The 23,187-nt window shown below is 46.3% G+C and overlaps 1 protein-coding gene across 1 annotated transcript in view; it reads left to right on the forward strand.

The window, feature by feature from the left end:
- The window catches only part of LOC137527284 (antigen-presenting glycoprotein CD1d-like), an 85,332-nt gene extending 63,134 nt beyond the window's left edge, over nucleotides 1-22,198 (forward strand). Inside the window, exons 5-7 of the mRNA XM_068247793.1 lie at nucleotides 1,979-2,242; nucleotides 14,059-14,164; nucleotides 22,153-22,198. Of these exons, the coding sequence (XP_068103894.1) occupies nucleotides 1,979-2,242; nucleotides 14,059-14,164; nucleotides 22,153-22,198 (416 nt within the window). The remainder of the gene's footprint in view (nucleotides 1-1,978; nucleotides 2,243-14,058; nucleotides 14,165-22,152) is intronic.
- The last annotated feature ends 989 nt before the right edge of the window (nucleotides 22,199-23,187 follow it).

Genomic DNA, 23,187 nt, shown 5'->3' on the forward strand with positions numbered 1-23,187 from the left:
CCCCTTAACAGTAGAGGGGGAGATAGGGAAAATATGTTGTTACAAAAAGAAGCATGATTGATTACTATAACTGAAGCCTTGGGTCCTCTTGGACTCGATGAGCGGAATGACTTGACGTGTTTTCTTTAATAGGTTAGAATTGGGTATTACAAATAGTGATGTTTAAACCTTTCTTGTGCTATGTGCTCCTTCTTCTTACCCTTTCCCCCTTCCTCTCTGTTCCCCTAGAAACTGGGGGTAGAAAAATGAATTTTATAATGATTATGGACCGGCTTGAATGATCGTAATTGATTTTCTGACCGAAAAAGATTTATATTGATCTTAGTCTGATTTGTAAATATTTTTATACTGTCCATTTTGTACTGGGATGTAAAATTAAGCTATAGATATTGGATGAATTAATTTATAGGTTTTTTGATACATAGTTTCTATCTGTACATACACTAAATATATGGAAAAATTGCTGTTATTGGATGAATTATGGTTAATTGCTGAAATTTGGAATTATATGCTGTAGCGTTAAATAAAAATTTGATCCTTTTCTAGTAAGTTGCAGGTATGGGTGGAAGGAATAGTTTTAGAAAGGTGGTAGTCTGTAAAAGGACTGTCCCTCTGTCCCATTTTCTTTGTCACTTTGGTCTCCACACTCACTCTTCCTTGGATCTGAGGGATGGAGGCGACAATGTTCTTTCTGGTTCCTTTTTTTAGGGATGCAGTTAGCATCCCAGCCACAAGATGGCAGCAAGCGCAGTTTCCTCTTTACGCACTAGCACGGAACAGTTGCTTAGCAGCCGTGGAGTGCAGCGCAGCAGGTAATGACGGGGCTGTAAGAGGGTTGCGAACGCGACGGCGTGACGCCTTATAGGCGGAAGACGCCAAAGCGAACGCACTATAAGCCCACGATGCACTGAAACCGGCCATCCTAGCCGGTGAGCCACAAAAACTATCCGGGCCCAAGGTAGCGGTATTCCGCCCCTCTGATGAGGCCCATGGAAAGCAAGGGCACAATGGCTGTTAGGGCAGCCGCCCTGGAGAGCCCTTGAGCATCGGCGCTTCCATCCAGATCCGCATCTGCCACCATGGTCACGCAAGTATAGCCTGCACTGCTTGAATCTACACTCCCCGCAATTATGTGCATGTCATGTGCTTAGCATTCTGCTTTTGCAATTACTAACAGTTGGAGCTGCCTGAATTGTATGGATTATGACTAGTGCATAGTGTCACAAGTTGCTGGATGCATATAAAGTGACCTTGAAGCTTCTTACTGAGTGAATAAAGTGGTGACAGTTTTTACCCTGTAGTGCTTGCAAGTACAGTCTCTTTTTTGTTTGGTTGATCACTAAGCCTGTGAAAAAAACCTAATCCCCCCTCCTCCCTCCTCCCCTCTGCCTCTGAAATCTCTGGCTAGTAACACCTCCTCCTCCCCCTGCCCAGACTGAGCTCCCATGAGCCCTTGCTACTGCCAAGGCTCTCTGAAAACCTGTGGGCATGGTTTATTTAGTTTATAGGGAATTAGAGTATTAAAACAAAAACAAAAAAGTATTTGGCTTGAGGAATGCCCTATAAACAATAGGAAAGGAACACAATTATGCAATGAGTAAAAGTTCACCTCGGATCCACTTTAAGTATAGGAAAGTGGAAAAATTCTCTGAAAAACGCTAGATCCAGAGCGGTTTTCTAGGCATTTTTGTTACAGAAGCTGTTCAGTAACAGCTTTACTGTAACATAATATGAAATTTGCTACATAAAAAAAGCTCCAAAAAACGCTAGGCATGTTTTGAAAACCTCTCTAAACATGCCTAGAATCGCTCTGAAATCTGCTTCAAAAACCTCTAGCATTTTGCGGATCTGCTAGCGGTTTTTGGTGTGCACTGGGCCTAATGCAGCCTCCATAAAACTCTCACCTCGGGTTCACTTTAAGTTTTCTAATTACTGGTTAAGGTTAATTAAATGTTAAATACATCATTGTTTTTCTCAGTCCAGCCAGAGGTTTTCTTTGTCCGCCGACACAGAGACTCGGAAGATGAGCTGATATGTATGGTGACTGGATTTTACCCAGAACCAATCAATGTGACCTTGTGGAAAAATAGTAAAGTCGAAATAGGAGGCTTTTCTACAGGGACCCTCCCCAATGCAGATGGTACATTCCAGACAGTGGTGCGTCTGACATTGGCTCAGGATTCTGAATTGTTCTGTAGAGTGGAGCACAACAGCTTTGAAGAACCACTGATGGTCCCACTTGGTGAGGAGGTTTCATATTGTTTTATTTTCCACTTTCACTACTTTACCTTCTATGTTTGGTAAAATTCCTTTGCTGATTAATGTATAATTAATATATATGTTAAAGCTTCTGAACTAAATAACAGCTATACTGAGGAGTCTGGGAATACAAAACAGGCTTTGGACAGGAAAACAGTTCTTGTGTAAATCTAAATTTGTTCAAGCAGGCCTTTGTATCTTTCTATTGGCCCTAGCTCAATCAGAACAACAAAAGGAGCTATTTCTATTTTCTATTATTTATTTACCTTTAGGAAAATATTTTATGTTTGTGTTTAAGTATGTATTTTTTAGATCTGACATGGGTGGTTTCAGCTACTGTGTTCACAATTCTCCCCATACATAATTTGGCTAATGCTAACTGATCTGATCTTTGTTCATAATTTTCCCCTTCCTGATGCCTAAACTTAACCTTTCCCCCCAAACACAACCCCATCCCAGCACCTATCCTTAACCTCTAGCCCTAACCCAACCCCATCCTGGAGCCTAACCATAACCTTTCCCCAAATATAACCCCATCCTAGCACCTAACCATATGCTCTCGCCCTAACTCAACCCCATCCTGGTGCCTAACCATAACCTTTCCCCAAATATAACCCCATCCTGGCACCTAACCATATCCTCTCGCCCTAACTCAACCCCATCCTGGAGCCTAACCATAACCTTTCCCCAAATATAACCCCATCCTAGCACCTAACCATATCCTCTCGCCCTAACTCAACCCCATCCTGGTGCCTAACCATAACCTTTCCCCAAATATAACCCCATCCTGGCACCTAACCATATCCTCTCGCCCTAACTCAACCCCATCCTGGTGCTTAACCATAACCTCTCCCCTAACACAACCCCATCCTGGAGCCTAACCATAACCTTTCCCCAAATATAACCCCATCCTAGCACCTAACCATAACCTCTCGCCCTAACACAACCTCATCCTGGTGCCTAACCTAACCTTAACCTCTCACACTGACAGTACCCCATCCCAGCACCTAACCTTACCCTCTCTCCCTAACACAACCCCATCCAGGTGCCTAACCGTAACCTCTCCCCCCAACACAACCACATCCTGGCACCTAACCTTAACCTCTCTTCCTAACACAACCCCATCCCGGCACCTAACCTTTACCTTAAGGCTGCTTTCACAGTGAGACGTTACAGACACACGTTAGTGCAGCCTGTAACGCTCCCCAATGCACAGCAATGTAACTGCAATGGGCTGTTCACAGTGCCCACGTTGCATTACATTGTAACGCTGCACGTCAATCTAAAGTGCAGCATGCTACGGCGTTAGAGCGGCTTTGCCGCGTTAGCCTGCTTGCACAGGTGCAGTGATTACCCACATGGCTAATTAATATTCACTGCACTGTGCTGACGTCACTGGCGGGACCACGTGATGCGGAGTGTTCCGCTCACATGGTCTCCACCAGCACATGCGTACTATAGTACGCATCACGGACACATCAAAGAGCCGCTTAATGCAGCTCTTTGCTAACGTCCTCTGCCACCACCACCATGTGAGGCGTTAGGTGCACGTTATGCGACCTTAACGTAGCACCTAACGCAACGTCTTAGTGTGAAAGAAGCCTAAAGGAGCACTGTCGCGAAAATCTAAATTAAATGCAAACATATACAGATAAGAAGTATGTTTCTTCCAGAGTAAAATAAGCCATAAATTACTTTTCTCCTATGTTGCTGTCACTTACAGTATATAGTAGAAATCTGACAGAACCGACAAGTTTTGGACTAGCCCATCTCCTCATGGGAGATTCTCAGTTTCTTTATTTTCAAACGCACTTAGTGAATGGCGGTTTCTCCAACGTCCAACTTTTTAGAAATCTTTTTCAAGGAGTGTCTTTATAAAGAACTAGCTGATGACCCGGCATTGCCTGGGTATGTATTTAGCTGCCGTTGGCTCTGCCCACTTTTTCTAACCCTAACACACAAACACTCAATGATCAAGTTTGTGAGCTTTGGGTTCCTTGGCATCAATAATTTGTATTTTTCCATTGGAATGAAACAAATCTGATTGGCTGTTTGTGGCTCCACCCGCTTTTCTGAATTTGAACCCCAGTGACCCAATGACCAACTGTACTAAGTTTGAGGCTTGTACCATTAACAGTGTAAGAATGACAGCAATTTAAATATTTCCCTTGAAAATCAATAAGTGAATTTTGATTGGCTTTTGTAGGCTTCACCCACTTTTCTGAATATTAATCCCAGTCACCCAGTGCCCAACAGTGCAAAATTTAAGAACCCTGCCATTAACAGTGTAAGTATGGCTGCAGTTTACATTTTCCCAGTGAAATTTGTATTTGGCTCCACTAGATTTTTGTAACCTTGGCACACAGTCACTCAATGACCAAGTTTGAGAGCTTTCTGGTTACTGGCATCAAAAATTGTATGAATGGAAGCAGTTTATCCAGCAAAGAAATCTGATTGGCTGTTTGTGACTATGCCCCCTTTAGTGAATTTGAACTGCAGTCACTTATTGACTGACTGTAGCAGGTTCGAGGCCTCTGCCATTAACAGTGTAAGAATGTCAGCAGTTTAAATATTCCCCTTGAAAATCAATAGGTGAATTTTAATTGGCTGTTGTAGGCTCTACCCATTTTTCTAAATATTAATCCCAGTTACCCAGTGGCAATTGCCAAACTATGTCAAGGTTGAGAACCCTGCCATTAATGTTAGAAAGACTGCAGTTTATCTTCTCCCATGGAAAAATTAGACATTTTTGGCTCCATCCACTTTTTCTAACCTTGACTTCCAGTCACTCAATTACCAAGTTTATGAACTTTGGGGTCCTTGGCATCAATAATTTGCATTTTATCACTGAAATTAAACAAATCTGGATGTTTGTGACCCTGTCTCCTTTTGAGAATTTAAACCCAAGACCGACTGTACCAGATTTCAGGCCTCTGCCATTAACAGCATAAGAATGGCAGCAATCTAAACATTACCCTTGAAAATCAATAGGTGAATTTTGATTGGCTGTTGTAAGCTCAACCCACTTTTCTGAATTTTAATCCCAGTCACGCAGTGACCAACTGTATGAAGTTTGAGAAGCCTGACATTAACGGTAAGAATGGCTGCAGTTTATATCTTCCCAGGTAAAAAATGTAGCTGCTGGCTCCGCCCACTCTTATTAACCTTGACATACAGTCACTCAACGACCAAGTTTGTGAGCTTTGTGGTCCTTGGCATCAATCATTTAAATTTTACCACTGAAATAAAACAGATCTGATTGGCTGTTTGTGGCTTCGCCCCCTTTTCAGAATGTGAACCCAAGTCACCCAATTACTGACTGTAGCAGATTTGAGGCTTCTGTTATTAAGAATGTAACAATGGCAGCAGAACTATTCACCTTAAAAATCAACAGGTGAATTTTGATAGGCTGTTTTAGGCTTCATCCACTTTCCTGAATATTAAACCCAGTCATCCAGTGACCAACTGTGGCAAATTTGAGAATTGCACCATTAACCGTGTAAGAATAGCAGCAGTTTATATTTTCCCAAGTAAAAAATGTAGTTGTTGGCTCCATGTAACGATTGGTGTAGCAACACAGACGTCTGATTATTGCGTGATCTGCAGTATCACCAATAATGCAGACACTATACCTGATTATGTGGTGATCTGCAGAATCACCAATAATGCAAGTATAGATAACAGATATACTGAGATGTATAGTGTTTGGTGCAACAGTAACTGGATAGTTTGACTAGACCTCACCAGAGGAGCTGGTGGGTACTATCTGCAACAGTAACTGAATAGTTTGACTAGACCTCACCAGAGGAGCTGGTGGGTACTATCTGCAACAGTAACTGAATAGTTTGACTAGACCTCACCAGAGGAGCTGGTGGGTACTATATGCAACAGTACTAAATAGTTTGACTAGACCTCACCAGAGGAGCTGGTGGGTACTATCAAAGAACACCTTACCAGTGACAAGGGCTCACTGATTAGTAGAGCGGTCAGACAGGCTAAGATCGGCAACAGAGACGCAGGAACAATACAGAATCGTCAGGCAAGAGAGTAGTGATAATTCAGGCAAGGTTCAGCAACAGAATCAGATGGGCAGAAGTACAGAATCGATAAGCAAGAGCAAGGTCAGAGGTTAGCCAGAGTCATCACAGGTAATCAATGATAACAACAATAATAACAATCCTATTCTTGTGTGAAATCCCTGGTTTCCTCCCAGATCAAAGCACACCGGATACTGCCTAAGGTCTGAGCGCTAACACTGAAGTATTCGCAACAGCAGACAGGTTGCGAGTGAACACTGAAGGCTTTTGAAGCAGAGGAGACCCCACGGCCGCGCCCCCTCTGATCAGCCAATCCGGAGCGCCGTGAGTCTCCTCTGACATCAGCCGACTGGCTGGTCAGCTGACGCGCCTCCTCTCAGCATAAAGGTCCTGTCTATGCGTGCGCCCGCGCGAGTCAGCAACCCTATGGGCAAAGGACAATCCCGTCCTCGGCGTGCTAGACGCCAGAGAATCGGGCCAACTCTCCGAGCAGGAGGCGGCTGCGGTGACACCCTGCGTGCCCGCAGCCGCCGCTCAACGGATGTTACACTCCATCCACTTTTTCTGACCTTGACATGCAGTCACTCAATTACCAAGTTTATGAGCTTTGTGGTCCTTGGTATCAATCATATGTATATTCTCATAGAAATTAAACAAATCTGATTGGCTGTTTGTGGCTCCACTCTCTTTCCAGAATTTGAACCCCAGTCACCCAGTGAGTGACTGTACCAGGTTTGAGGCATCTGCTATTAACTGTGTAAAAATGGCAGCAATTTAAATATTTCCTTGAAAATCAACAGGTGAATTTTGATTGGCTATTGTAGGCTCCACCCACTTCCCTGAATATTAATCCCAGTCACCCAGTGACTAACTGTGCAATGTTTGGGAACCCTGCCTTTAACAGTGTAAGAAGGCCTGCAGTTTATATTTTCACGGTGAAATTTGTTTTTGGCTCCATCCACTTTTTGTACCCTTGACTCACAGTCACTCAATGAGCAAGTTTGTGAGCTTTTGGGTTGTTGGCATCAAAAATGTGTGAATGGAAGCAGTTTATCCACCAAGGAAATCTGCATGGCTGTTTGTGGCTCTGCCCCTTCAGTGAATTTAAACCCCACTCACCCAATGACCAACTGTAGAAAGTTTGAAGCCATTAACAGTGTAAGAATGGCAGCAATTTAACCACTTTATCCACCACTACAGTATATCTACGTCCTCTGTGACTTCATCTAAGCCACGAGTCAGTAGATATACATCTTGTAGCAGAAGCAGTGCTGTGCAGGATTGGGCTTGCTCCTGTGCACATATCTGGCACTATCTGATGCAGCACTAATTGGTGAATGGGAATATATGTTTCCTTAGCTAATGAAATTGATTTTTACCATTAAAAATACTTTTATTTTCTCAGTTCATAGTGAAAAATACAATCTGTAGCATTATTTCAGAATGAAATATCTTCACCATAAATTGTGACAGGAACATAATCTATGTTTTGTGATAAGCAGTAAGAATAGCCAAACAAAATTTGTGGTTTTTATCTACAGTAGCACTTTTTATTTTTAAACTGGAATTGGTAAAACTGAGAAGTAATGTGTTTTTTCTATTTTTTTTCCTTGTTTTCCTATTAAAATTCATAGAAAACAAAATTGTTCAAGGGGAAAAATGGCATACAATGAAAACCCAGTTTGTCTTGAAAAAAACAATATATATTTCATTCTGTGTCATACGTAGGGATAAAGTTATTTCTGATTAAAGACATAGCTAAACTGTCAAAACTGCTCTGGTCCATAAGTGGGAACAAAGGTCTGGATGCAAAGTGGTTAAATATTCCCCTTGAAAATAAACAGGTGAATTTTGATTGGCTGTTTTAGGCTCCTTCCATTTTCCTGAATATTAATCCCAGTCACCCAGGGACCAACTGTGCAAAGTTTGAGAACCCTGCCTTTAAAGAGAACCCGAGGTGTGTTTAAAGAATATTATCTACATACAGAGGCTGGATCTGCCTATACAGCCCAGCCTCTGTTGCTATCCCAAACCCCACTAAGGTCCCCCTGCACTCTGCAATCCCTCATAAATCACAGCCATGCTGTGAGGCTGTGTTTACATCTGTAGTGTCAGTCTCAGCTGCTCCCCCGCCTCCTGCAGAGCTCCAGTCCCTGCCCCCGTCCCTTCCCTCCAATCAGCAGGGAGGGAAGGGATGCAGGCGGGGACTGGAGTTCTGCAGGAGGCGGGGAGAGCAGCAGACTGACACTATAGAGATAAACACAGCCAGCTCTGACAAGCTGTTTGTCAGCAGAGTGGCTGTGATTTATGAGGGATTGCAGAGTGCAGGGGGACCTTAGGGGGGTTTGGGATAGCAACAGAGGCTGGGCTGTATAGGCAGATCCAGCCTCTGTATGCAGATAATATTCTTCAAACCCACCTCGGGTTCTCTTTAACTGTGTAAGAAGGGCTGCAGTTTATATTTTCCCAGTGAAATTTGTTTTTGGCTCTGCCCACTTATTGTAACCTCGACACCCAGTCACTCAATGACCAGGTTTGTGAGCTTTCAGGTTCCTGGAATCAAAACTGTGTGGACGGAAGTATTTTATCCACCAAGGAAATCTGATTGGCTGTTTGTGTCCCCACCTCTTTAATAAATTTGGACCCCAGTCACCCAATGACCAACTGTAGCAAGTTTGAAGCCTCTGCCATTAACAGTATAAGAATGGCAGCAGTTTAAATATTCCACTTGAAAATCAATAGGCGAATTTTGATTGGCTAAGGTAGGCCCCACCCACTTTCCTGAATCTTAATCTCATTCACCCAGTGACCAAGTGTGCCAAGTTTGAAAACTCTGAGATTAAAGAGGAGCTGTTAGGTATAGGGTCTCAGAGGAAAAAAAAACACATATATCAGTAGCTAAATATTGGCTGTACTTACATTACATATGCATTTCACTGTCCACGTTTGGATTTCACAGAATTTTTATATAGTATTTGCAGAGAATGATGCTCCTGACAGCTCATGGCAGGTTCCATGTTTGTCTGTCTTGTATGAAGCCAATTGTGATGTCATATCCTCCCTTACCCTGCTTCCTGATGATTCTGATCAGACAACACTACTGTGCAGTGAATATTAATTAGCCATGTGGCTAGGAACAATAGCGGACTCCTGCAGTATACTCTAACAGAACATGTGCCCTGTGAGTTCATGTGCTGTGAGTTCTGGGCTGCGTTACAAGCTGCTGTAACATGAGCCTGTAATGTCTCACTGTGAAAGCAGCCAGGGCGGGCTAAGGAAATAAAGGGGAGGACCAAGGGAGTGCACTGGGGAGAAGAGGCAGCCCCAGAATGCTTTGCAGTATGTTATGCGGCCTGTCGTCCTCCTTAGGAGCTTGGGAATAACCAGCCTTGCTGTCCAGCACACATCAAAGTAAGAGAGATTTTTAACTTCAGTATTGCCTTTTTGGCTTCCTTCTAAACTGTTTAACACAGGATAATAGAGGTTTAAATTAGCTTTTGCAGCCTGACAGTTACTCTTTAACAGTGTAAGAATGGCTGCAGTTTACATTTTCCCATTTAAAATGAATGGCTGAAATTTGATTGGCTGTTTTATGCTCCGCCCACTTTTCCTGAATTTGTAACCCCAGTCACCAAATGACCAACTGTGCCAAGTGTGGGGACTATGGCCTGATTTCTGTGAGAATGGCAGCCTTTTATATTTTTTCCTTTGACATGAATGGGTGAAATCTAATTTGCCGTTTGTAGCTCCGCCCAGGTGTGCAGGAGGGGAGCGAGACCCCCAGAACATATCATCCCAGGTAGTAAGGGATCTGTATACCAAGTTTTGTTCAAATCGGTCAAGGTGTTTGAGTGATCGCAGCACATACATACACACATACACAACACACACACACACACACACACACACACACACACACACACACACACACACACACACACACACACACACACACACACACACACACACACACACACACACACACACATACATACATACATACACACATACATACACTCACCTAAAGGCTTATTAGGAACACCATACTAATACGTTGTTTGGCCCCATTTCACCTTCAGAACTGCCTTAATTCTACGTGACATCGATTCAACAAGGTGCTGAAAGCATTCTTTAGAAATGTTGGCCCATATTGATAGGATAGCATCTTGCAGTTGATGAAGATTTGTGGGATGCACATCCAGGGCAGGAAGCTCCCGTTCCATCACATCCCAAAGATGCTTTATTGGGTTGAGATCTGGTGACTGTGGGGGACAGTTTAGTACAGTGAACTCATTGTCATGTTCAAGAAACCAATTTGAAATGATTCGAGCTTTGTGACGTGGTGCATTATCTTATGCTGGAAGTAGCCATCAGAGGATGGGTACATTGTGGTCATGAAGGGATGGACATGGTCAGAAACAATGCTCAGGTAGCCCGTGGCATTTAAACAATGCCCAATTGGCACTAAGGGGCCTAAAGTGTGCCAAGAAAACATCCCCCACACCATTACACCACCACCACCAGCCTGCACAGTGGTAACAAGGCATAATGGATCCATGTTCTCATTCTGTTTACGCCAAATTCTGACTCTATCGAGACTCATCAGACCAGGCAACATTCTTCCAGTCTTCAACTGTTCTATTTTGGTGAGCTCATGCATATTGTAGCCTCTTTTTTTCTATTTGTAGTGGAGATGAGTGGTACCCGGTGGGGTCTTCTGCTGTGGTAGCCCACCCGCCTCAAGGTTGTGCATGTTGTGGCTTCACAAATGCTTTGCTGAATACCTCGGTTGTAACGAGTGGTTATTTCAGTCAACGTTGTTGTTGGAGTGAGAGGGATATGGAGGATGCCATGTTTATCTCTTTTTTTAAACAATGCCAGCTGCAATGGAGTCCTGCTGATCTCTATGGAGCAGCTCTATGGCCGAAAGTATTAGAGGTAGACAATCAGTGGGACAGCTAGGCAATGTGCATTGTTTAATATTAAGTAAATATGGCAGCCCCCTCTCACTTCTGTTGCTCTATAAAAGTACCTAAGGAAAAAAGACATAGCTTGAAGGGGAGGGGGAGTGTTAGCGTTAAACCTGTTGTCATCTCTCCAGGTAGGTGATTGCCTAACCCCCCAAGATGCAGCCATGGCCATCTTTATCCAAACCAGTGGCTGCCAAGTTGGGGGCTGGCCATGGCAATGCAAGCAGAGGCTTCCGTAGAGCTTTGGCATGCTTCAGAAACATGGCCGTGACTGCATTCCAGAGAAGGGGGCGGAGCATCACCTGTGACCCGATGTTGCCCGGATCAGGTAAGTATTTAGGCTTGAGACAGAACCCCAATCCATTATCGATCAAGACAGAGCCTGTTATAACAGGCTCTGTCATTTTACCTTCGATATTCTTTAACCTCTCTTCCTAACACCTAACCTTAACCATTCCCCCTAATACAAACTCATCCTGACATCTATCCTTACCTCTGCTCCTAATACAACCCCTATTCTTTTACCTAGCCTTACCCACTGCTCCTAGCACAACCCTAAGCTTGTGTCTAACCTTACCCTTCGCTTCTAACCCAACACTATCCTGGCACCTAAACTTAACGATTGTCCCTAACACAGCCTCATCCTTTCGACTAACCTTACCCTCTGCTCCTAACACAACCCTATTATCGAGCCTAACCTTACCTTCCTCTCCTAACACAACCCTATTCGAGAACTTAACCTCCCCTCCCAACACAACCCCTTCCTTACCCTCTCCTCCTAACAAAACCTCATCCTGGTGTCTAATGTTACCCTCTCCACCTAACAAAACCTCATCCTGGCGCCTCCCCTTACCCTTTCCTCCTAGCACATGGCTGGGCAAACTACAGCATTAGAGGGCCAGATTCCTCTCCTCCCATCCTCTCCCTCCTGCCATCCTTTCAAATTTGCGTGCAGCCCCCAGCATACAATGAACCCAGGAGTGGCAATTTTTATGGTAATGGCTGCATCATGTGACATGCCATGATTATGTTCTAGGGTGTCACATGACACCGCCATGGAGATGGCAGCTGGAACAAGCGATTGGGTAAGTTAAACCCAATCATCCTTGTCTGGAAAAATCTGGAGGGAGGGCGGGAGTGAGAGAGACTAGACCGATCCCACAAAAGTTTTCTCACCCCTGTCCTAGCACAACCTCATTCTGGCACATAACCTCAGCCTCTCATTCTAGCACAACCCAAACCTGGCACCTTACCCTCTCACCCTAAAGGTGGCCATACACTGGTCGATTTGCCATCAGATTCGACCAACAGATAGATCCCTCTCTGATCGAATCTGATCAGAGAGGGATCGTATGGCCACCTTTACTGCAAACAGATTGTGAATCGATTTCAGCCTGAAACTGATCACAATCTGTGGAACTGCCGCTGCTGCCGTCCCCCCCCCCTGCATATATTACCTGTTCCGGCCGGCGCGAGTCCCGTCTTCTGTCCTCTTCTCCGCTACGGGCTCCAGACCGTTCCTGCAGCTACTGAACTTCCTGTCCAGGGGAAGTTTAAACAGTAGAGGGCACTCCACTGTTTAAACTTCCTGCCGGGACAGGAAGTTCTGTGTAGCTGCAGCCGGTCCGGAACCCAGCGCGGAAAGAAGACAGCGGGGACCAGGGGACTCGCGCCGGCCGGAACAGGTAATGTATACCCGCTGTATTGCGTCGGTCGTCGGGCATTCGAACGCCACTATCGACACACTCCCGACCTGCCGGCGATCAAGAAAAATCTTCCGCACGGATGGATCGATGGGAGTGGACGGGAACGATCGATTTCGGACAGAAATCGATCATTCTGTCAGCGGTGTGCGCGGCGATTTCACAGCCGATTCGATCACTGTGATCGAAACAGCCTTATCGGCGGGAAAATCGTTAGGTGTATGGGCCCCTTAACACAACCTTATCCTGGCACCTTACACTACCTTCTCACCTTATCGAAAGCCCACTATCTGGTGTCTAACCCTGACCACAGTACCTGAGGGCCAGGGCCTGGATGACCTGATCCACATTGCAGACCATAGCTAAGGTTGCTGTGAAGTTAAAGGGAACCAGAGAGGAACGCTGGTTAAAAATAGAAAAAGGCTTTTATACATACCTGGGGCTTCTTCCAGCCCCATAAGCCTGGATCGCTCCCACGCCGCCATCCTCCGCTTCCTGGAACCGCCAGTACCGGGCCCATCACTTCCGGCGGACGCGGCCAATTGTCCGCATCACAGGGGCTCCCTCCATACTCGTACGCATGCGGCTGCGCAGTAGGCAGCCTCATGCGTACTTGTATAGAGGGAGCGCCGTGTGATGCGGAGAATTGGCCGTGTCCGCCGGCCGACTGGCCGACTCGCAGCAATGACGGGACCCGGTACCGGCGGATCCAGGCAGCAGAGGACGGCGGCGTGGGAGCGATCAGTGCATATGGGGCTGGAGGAAGCCCCAGGTATGTATAAAAGCTTTTTTTCAATCATCTCTGGTTCTCTTTAAGGAGCAGCAGCCATGTGATTGTAGTCACTTGTACAGAACTGCAGTGGGCATCTTCTGAAATAAATCCAGGTGATTTACTGATATGACCCAGGAAAGGACAGCTTTGATGAATCTCTTCTGTTTTCTGGTTTCTCCAATGTTCTTCAGCCTCGGATACTCTTCACAAACAGACCTTATAATGTAATAAGCTGCTGCCATGTAAATGCTGATATTAGGATATATTTTCTGTGTACACAAACTCAATTCCTGATGTCATTCTCGTCTTTTCTCCAGAGAAGAGTCACCATATTCCGGCAGGTGTGACTGTAGGGGTTGGAGCCGGGATCTGCTTCTTGGTCCTTGGCATGGCTTGGCTTGTGATCCGGTACAGGCAATCCAGGTAAGATGAGGAATCAAAGCCAGAATCCATTGTTTCTACATCAGTTTCTGTGACTTATCCCTGCACATTTTTATAATTAAAGTATGTAGACATTTTTAAATCTTTACAACCAGGGGTGTAGCTATAACCCATGGGGACTACCCAGCAAAAATTTTGTAGGACCCGTCTCCCTATGTTCAGCCCTCCTCCCATGGTGACTACTTTAACACTATCCCCCCCCCCCAGCAAGGATGGCTTGCAGGGCTGGCGCTGCCATTCAGGCAAAGGGGGCAAATGCCCCAGGGCCCCCGGCTGCTGCAGGGGCCCCACGCCACTGGACCCTGCCAAGTTGTTTTCCCCATTGCTGGTCGTTTTTACTAAGGATGCATGCGAAGCTCAAGCCCAGTGAGGGTATGCAGGCTGTCCTGCCTACCAGCACACAAAGGGCTCGATTCACTAACCCGTGATAACTCAATTATCACGTGATAAGGCTTTGCTCGTGCAAATGTGCATGCTAAGTAGTTTGCATGTGCAAAATTTATGCCGTTCACGTGATAAGTTTTAGCGCGCGAACGGCGTAATGCGTCGTGTGCTAAGTGCCGTATGCCATGGTGTTTCGCCTGCTCAGTAGATAGAGTTTGGTAATGAAATTATGAATGCTTACGTTAACATGTGCAGTACTGTAACGCGGCACACGCAAAGTCTTACGCACGTCACATAATGAAATATATACAGTAATAATTCAAGATATACATTCCGCTCGCGTGATCTGCAGTGACTTCACGTGCTAAGTATAATTATCATGTGAAGTCACTGCAGATCACAATGCTTTGCACGCGAGAGCATTTGCACGCAAACCTTTATGCGCATGTTAGCACGTGCAAAGCGGCTTTTCACTGCCGTGCTAAGTGTCAGGACGGCTTTGTGAATCAAGCCCAAAGACTTCAGGAAGTTTGGCAGCCCACCTCCAGGCATTGAGTCACGTGAAGTTGTAAGATGTTGTAAGAAGTCCCTGCGGCTGCTGATCTGTGAGTTGTTAGTGTCCGTGTGTGCAAGCAGGGGGCAAGCAGCAGCAGCCAGGAGGATGAAGCACGGTCACATTTCAGGGAGTCTGTGTAACTCACTGCTAGAGATGTGGCGAACATCTCTAAATCCATGGGCCTCTTACTACTTCCGTGTCGCAATGACCCGGAGTAGTACGCCTGCGCTGCCCGGCGGAGCGCGTCCTAGATCGCGCTCCTGTTGCCGGACACTCTCTGCGCATGTGCGTGACGTCATGAGTAACGTCACGCTCATGCGCAGAGAGTGCCCGGCAACAGGAGCGCGATCTAGGACGCGCTCCGCCGGGCAGCGCAGGCGTACTACTTCGGGTCATTGCGACACGGAAGTAGTAAGAGGCCCAGAGAGGTTCGCCAGGCGAACGGTTCGGCCCATCATTACTCACTGCATCGTATCTGCCAGCCGGCGTCATCCTGCAGATGTTATCTGATATGCTGTGTCTGTGCAAGCATTGGAAAGGTGAATGGGGAAGGTGGGAGACGTAATGCTCACTAAATAGGGGATCACAGACTTCTTCAAAACAAGTGCTGTATATGTTTATTGATAAACAGTAGAAAAACACCCCAAATACCTTTCAAAAACAGATACACGGTGTAGCCATGACGATCCCTGCAAACAGCTGGCTGTGCTACTCACATCCCACACACTCACCACAAATATACCAATCTGCTGGCCAATATTGTAAAATATTGTGTTTTCATTGTAGTTATAATGCCAACATCTTCTGCAGTGCTGTACAGAGTATATTGTCTTATCACAAGCTGTCCCTCAGAGGGGCTCACAATCAAAACCCTACATAGTTAAGTACACTAGAAGACCTAAGCCCATTAATATACAGTAACTGGCTCTAGGTCTGTCTCGCAACCCCCTCCCCTCCCGCCCGCCCCTGTGATCGCCACCACTGCCGCATGTCAGTGTGCCTGCTTGCCAGACACGCCCTCACACATGCCTGCCCCGTGCGTGCGTGCATACATCCACCCAGCCCCGTCCTCCTCCTGTCCCAACGGCTGTCTGTGCTGCACATGCACAGTAGTGCAAAGGCACGGACACAGGGACAGGGGATGCAAAGACACTTGAGAATTAATATATAGGATAGCGTGTAGTGTATGTATCATAGACTTGGGCAAATTTAGTGGACAGTCAATTAACATATCTGTATGTTTTTTGGATGTGGGAGGAAACCAGAGTGCCCAGAGGAAACCCACACAGACATGCAATTGGACTTGGATGGGCACAACACTGTAGAGCCAAGGAAGGGTGCCTGTAGTTATTTGTAGGTGCGTACACACGGTTCCAACAGTAGCCTGAAGACAGCACAGACAGAGCAGCTCTGGGACTGGTGAATAATTCATCTGCCACTAAATGTGCACTGGCACCTGTGAGCAGTTGGGGAAACAACTTGGCGGGGTCCGGTGGCGCACTGCTCCTGCTGCGGTCGGGGGGGGGGGGGAGGGATTCCATGGAGGGCGGGGGTAGGAGGGCCCCACAGATTCAGTTCGCCTGGGTGCCCCCAGAGCCCCTTAAACCAGCCTTGATGGCCTGTTTAGGCCCCCACCCCCATAGAAAGTGTGTCCTGTACAGTAGACCTCCCACAACTCCTATAGCAAGCTTGGCCAGTTATATTCCATGGAGGGCGGGGGTAGGAGGGCCCCACAGATTCAGTTCGCCTGGGTGCCCCCAGAGCCCCTTAAACCAGCCTTGATGGCCTGTTTAGGCCCCCACCCCCATAGAAAGTGTGTCCTGTACAGTAGACCTCCCACAACTCCTATAGCAAGCTTGGCCAGTTATATTCCCACTTCCTACATAATTGACATTAATTGAAGTGTGGCCAGTATATCGATCCGTATATCCTACCTCTTCAAAACACTTCCTACTCCAGGAGTGTGTGCAAGTCAGCACCCTTTCCCATACTTATAACAAGTTTATCAGTATAATCTTAACAAATGTCATAACTACCCCCTCCCCTTTCACCTAGACAGCACCTATCTGAAGATGCAGAGTAGCACAGCGGAGCACACATACCTGCTCAAGCGCTGGGTCCTCACATCTACCTTTCACAGCAGCCATTCTATGTGCAGCAGTTTCACTGCGTAAAGCTTCTGGTGCATGTCAGGTGACTTGCATTGGCAGCCTTATGGTGGCCACACACATTACATTTTTTTTTTTTTGATTTGACAATTTCGAGAAAAAAAAAGTTGGACACTTGTAACCAGTGTACCACACATGTATGTTCGATATTGACACAGTCATGACAAAAAATGATCGAATAAAAGATATAAATTAGATGTAATAATATAAATGTGTATGGGGTGCTTTCTGTGCCATCACTGCTATGTATAAAGGCACAACACAAACAAGCTTAAAAAAAAGAAAATGTACCTTACATTAAAGGAACACTATCAAACCAAGTGTTCTAAAATTACAATGTAAAAATAATGTCTAAGTAGCTGCGTAAACATTTTCCTACTTTTCATGTTAAATATCAGAGGCAAAAGCTGTAATTCATTGTGTGTAGATTTAGCTACGTTTGGAATTTCTCATTTGCTGAGGTGAATCTAATACAATTGGCTTGATTCACAAAGCGGTGCTAACTGTTAGCACGCTTGTGAAAAGCGCCTTATCACTCCTAAACAAACTTTGCACCCTCTAATTAGCAAAGTATCACGCACAAAACTTTGCGCACGCAAAGCCTGGTGCGCGCGATATGTCGCACCACAGCCTTTATTTACAAAAATATCAGTAATATACCCTCATGACATATATATGAAAAAGTTCCTGAGGTAATGGATTATGTATTTTTTTTAGATGTCATTTTTTTTTTACAAGTGTTTTATTTTGGTAATTATGGGGTAGGGGTAAACAGGGTTAAAAAAATAAAAAAAAAGTACTTTTATATGAATAGTGAATGGGGTAAACAAATAAAAACCTATTTATTTTTATATGTAGCAGTGTATGTGGGTGTATATTTACTATTTGGCCACAAGATGTCGCCACACTTACTTCGTGTGTTCTGTGAACAGTACACAGATGTGTTGTGTATCTGTTTACTTTCACTTTTGAGAATGAATGCCGGCATCTCGCTGACGCCAGCTTTCATTCATCATGGACACTGTGATTGCCTTTGGGAACAGCTGTTTCCATTCACCGATCACGGAAAGCGGTATTGTGATGAAGGCGAATGAGAGCACTTCGGTAGCACGAACGGTGACGGTAGGTAAACAAATACTCATATCTACGCCCTTGATCCGCAACTGCAATTTACGTAAATGTGTGTAGCAGGGATCTTGAAGTAGTTTAAATACATCTGATTATTATTATTTAATTACTGTAAAATGTATTTTTTTCATTGTATTGTGTGTAGCCACCCTTATGTTTTAAGTTTCCCAAATGCCTGAGCCCAGCTAGGATGGGTGGACAGTTTAGGCAGTATGGCAAGCTTTGTCCAATAACAGATGCTTCATCAGATAGTTCATTAGACCTCATTGGCCAGACATCCGTAATTGTGGGACAGCAGACTCCACCAATTTAGAGATTAACCAGCAGTGGTCCAAAAATTCTCAATTTATAAGTTGGTAGACTGATGTTCTGAGACACAGAAGTATGTAGGCACTTAAAGAGGAACTATAACCAAGGATTGAGCTTTTTCCCAATCAGTAGCTAATACCCCCTTTCCCATGAGAAATATTTACCTTTTCTCAAATAGATCATCAGGGGGTCTGTGTGGCTGATATTGTGTTGAAACCCCTCCCACAGTGTGATGTCAGGACCTAGGGACTGACATCACAATGAGGAAGTCTTGTTGCATTGTGGGAAACAACAGCTGTTTCCAACTGTCAAACAATCAGTATCTCTCTCTGTGCATATGCACTGTATATCTGTAAATGTCTATAAAAAATGTTTAGCCTATCACATTAAGGGGTGTGGTTATAGATAATTGCAGTTGGTGCTGTCTGTTTTTTCATGTCTGCCAGTAGTAAAGATGATTACGTGCAGGCTGATTGTGGATCTAATAACATTAATTAATTATACTAGCCAACCCGCGTCGTAGCATACGCCGCATCTATCTATCTAATAGAGTACGTGCCTCAACCTTGAAGCAAGAAGAAGTAGGCTTTCCATGAGAAAATGTATGCGTGCTCAAACACCAAGTTTAACCCTAGCAAGTCTGGCTTTGCAAATCCGGCCTAATTGGCTATTCATGAGGCAATGCTCATGCAAATATGCATTTGCTTTCGCATGCCAAACTATGCAGGGTCCAAAAACCAATACCGCAAAGCGATCGCCCTGCGGGTATTAGTTCATGCTACATTAGCACTATCCAGGAGCGCCACGGGGAGGATTCCGAATGCCCCCATACAACCGGGGGACTGCGGGGTCCCAGGCTCTCTTACTGCCGGGGAACCACAGCGGCACCCCGGAGGGGGAGGCTGGGTGGCGCAGCTACCCCCCAAGTGTGGTCAGCGCCGGGGAGAGCCATCCGCACCCACCTCCCAATATTAAAAACAGGCACTTACCTTAACGTCCATTGCGTTCTGCAACATGCACATTAACTTGGGGGCACCACATGAGAAAGGAGTGAAGCATGGGTCACCCCGAGCTTTAGAGCTCAGGGCTGGCTCACATACAACACTCCGGGGTGGGGGGAGGACAGGCGCAGACAACTCACTCCAGGGCTCACACCACCAGAGCAAGCCATCCACCACCTGCCTCCAAAGGATACAACTGCAAAAAATGCTTTCCATGAGAAAAATTTTGCGTGCTCAAACACCAAGTTTAACCCTAGCAAGTCTGGCTTTCCAAATCTGGCCTAATTGGCTATTCATGAGGCAATGCTCATGCAAATATGCATTTGCTTTCGCATGCCAAACTATGCAGGGTCAAAAAACCAATACTGCAAAGTGCTCTCTCGCTGCCTGGGAACCACAGCGGCACCCCGGAGTGGGAGGCTGGGTGGCGCAGCCGCCCCCCTCCCCCCTCCAAGCGTGGCCAGCGCTGGGGAGAGCCGTCCGCACCCACCTCCTAATATTAAAAACAGCCACTTACCTTAACGTCCATTGGGTTCTGCTACATGCGCATTAATTTTCTCATGGAAAGCATTTTTTGCAGTTTGTATCCTTTGGAGGCAGGTGGTGGGTGGCTTGCTCCGGTGGTGTGAACCCTGGAGTGAGTGCGCCTGTCCTCCCCCCCCCCCCTCTGGAGTGCTGTATGTGAGCCAGCCCTGAGCTCTAAAGCTCGGGGTGACCCATGCTTCTCTCCTTTCTCATGTGGTGCCCCCAAATTAATGCGCATGTAGCAGAACGCAATGGACGTTAAGGTAAGTGCCTGTTTTTAATATTGGGAGGTGGGTGCAGACGGCTCTCCCCGGCGCTGGCCACACTTGGGGGGGGGGGGGGGGTCGTCCACGCCACCCAGCCTCCCCCTCCGGGGTGCCGCTGTGGTTTCCAGGCAGTGAGAGAGCCTGGGACCCTGCGGTCCCCCCAGTTGTATACAAAGGGGGCATTGGGAATCCTCCCCGTGGCGCTCCTGGAGGCCTGGAGCACACCAAAAACTGCTAGCAGATCCGCAAAATGCTAGCAGATTTTGAAACGCTTTTTCTTATTTTTCTGTAGCATTTCACCTAGCATTTTGCGGTTTTGTAAAGCGTTTTTGGTGTAGTAGATTTCATATATTGTTACAGTAAAGCTGTTACAATACTGAACAGCTTCTGTAACAAAAACGCCTGCAAAACCGCTCTGAACTGCCGTTTTTCAGAGCGGTTTGCGTTTTTCCTATACTTTACATTGGAGGCAGAAATGCCTCCGCAATCCAAAAAATGCCTCACCCCGGGAGTATGCGTTTCAGCAAAACGCCTCCCGCTCTGGTGTGCACCACCCCATTGAAATACATTACCCAAGCGTATCCGCAGCCGCAAGTGGATCGCAAAATGCTGCCGAACCGCTCTGGTGTGCACTAAGCCGGATAGTGCTAATGTAGCATGTAGCAGGGTGACTGCTTTGTGGTATTGGTTTGTGCATGCATTTGCATGAGCATTGCCTCAGGAATAGCCAATTAGGCCAGATTTGCAATGTCAGACTTGCTAGGGTAAGGCCTCTTTTCCATGGACTGTGAATAGGCAGTGAAATGGCTCTCAAACTCTCACAACTGCTCACTGCTGCCTGGTAACTGCTCGCTGCTGCCTGGTAACTGCTTGCTGCTGCCTGGTAACTGCTTGCTGCTGCCTGGTAACTGCTTGCTGCTGCCTGGTAACTGCTTTCTGCTGCCTGGTAACTGCTTGTTGCTGCCTGGTAACTGCTTGCTGCTGCCTGGTAACTGCTTGCTGCTGCCTGGTATCTGCTCACTGCTGCCTGGTAACTGCTTGCTGCTGCCTGGTAACTGCTTGCTGCTGCCTGGTAACTGCTTGCTGCTGCCTGGTAACTGCTTGCTGCTGCCTGGTAACTGCTTGCTGCTGCCTGGTAACTGCTTGCTGCTGCCTGGTAACTGCTTGCTGCTGCCTGGTATCTGCTCCCTGCTGCCTGGTAACTGCTTGCTGCTGCCTGGTATATGCTCACTGCTGCCTGGTAACTGCTTGCTGAGCACACAGCTCAACAGTCCGTGGAAAAGAGGCCTTAAACTTGTTGTTTGAGCACGCATAAATTTTCTCATGCAAAGTACTTCTTCTTCTTGTTTGAAGGTTGAGGCACTTAGTCTATTATATATATAGATAGCAAATATCAATCGTTTCTTGATCTCTCTTTTCATTTTTGACTTCTCACTTTGCAATGTATTGATTTTTTTTTCTGCTTTTCACCAAAGCTTCTTTTTAAGGAGAACCAACAATGGAACCCTAACGGATTTACTGATCACTAGTGTTTAGTTTGGGATGACATCACTATACAGATCTCATGCACTGACTGGATATCACCTAATAGCTCCTAAAATAGCTAATAAGTCTTATTTTCTTTTCCTTTTAGGGGCTACACAACCATCCTTGGGATGAATTTGGACATGAACCACTAATAGACATTCTGATGTTAAAAGAACTGTGGCAACCGTACTACTGCTGAACCGCCCGCTGCCCGGCCTCCCTCAACGCGTCACTCCCCTCAAGGGCCTCCCTCAACGCGTCACTCTCCGGACTCCTCCTCCTCAGTCACTCACTTCACAGTGCCGCCCACTGCCAGCCACCCACTACCACCGGACCGGTACTTCCTGAAACTTTTGTATGGGGAAGCGGGCAGAGGGGGGAGCACTAGTGGAGGGGGTGGGGGGAATTTCCGACCCCCCCCCCGCGATCGGGGCATGCTCCCCCCTTATGCCTGCGACCCCATAGGGCCCCCAAAAGCGGGATGTTCGGGGAGTTCGGGGTTCGGCCCGAACATGCCGAACATTGCGGCCATGTTCGGCGAACTTTCCCGAACCCGAACATCCAGGTGTTCGCCCAACACTAGTTATAAGCAACCCGGGCCTCCAGAGCTTCTAGTTATGGCTGGGAAAATCCATGGAGGAAATGTTTGAAATACCTGAACTGCTGACTCCTAATGTTGTTTTCCGCGGTAATGTACTCTAGACAGGGCCGGATTTGTACTCTTTACCACCCTAGGCCACTGTCACCAGCCACCCCCCTTCAGTATAGGTAGCGAGATGACCCCTCCCCCCTTCCTCTAGTATAGGTAGCCTGATAACCCCCCAGTATAGGTAGCCAGATGACTCCTCCCCCTTCCCACTAGTATATGTAGCCAGATGACTCCTCCCCCATTCCCTCTAGTCTATGTAGCCAGATGACTCCTCTCCCCTTTCACTCCAGTATAGGTAGCCAAATGACTCCCTTAATCCTTCCTTTTCCCACACCCCCACCTTTTAGTATAGGTAGCCAGCTCGCCTTCACACCGCAGCAGCCATCAGTGTCACTCATTTCTCCGCTCGTCTCCAGTGCCGAAGCTTCCTCTTCACCAAGTCCATAGCCGCTGGCCACAATGCAAACGTGCACAGAGAGCAAGGTGGATGCT

The sequence above is a fragment of the Hyperolius riggenbachi genome, chromosome 8 (assembly GCF_040937935.1).
Source record: "Hyperolius riggenbachi isolate aHypRig1 chromosome 8, aHypRig1.pri, whole genome shotgun sequence".
NCBI lineage: Eukaryota > Metazoa > Chordata > Amphibia > Anura > Hyperoliidae > Hyperolius > Hyperolius riggenbachi.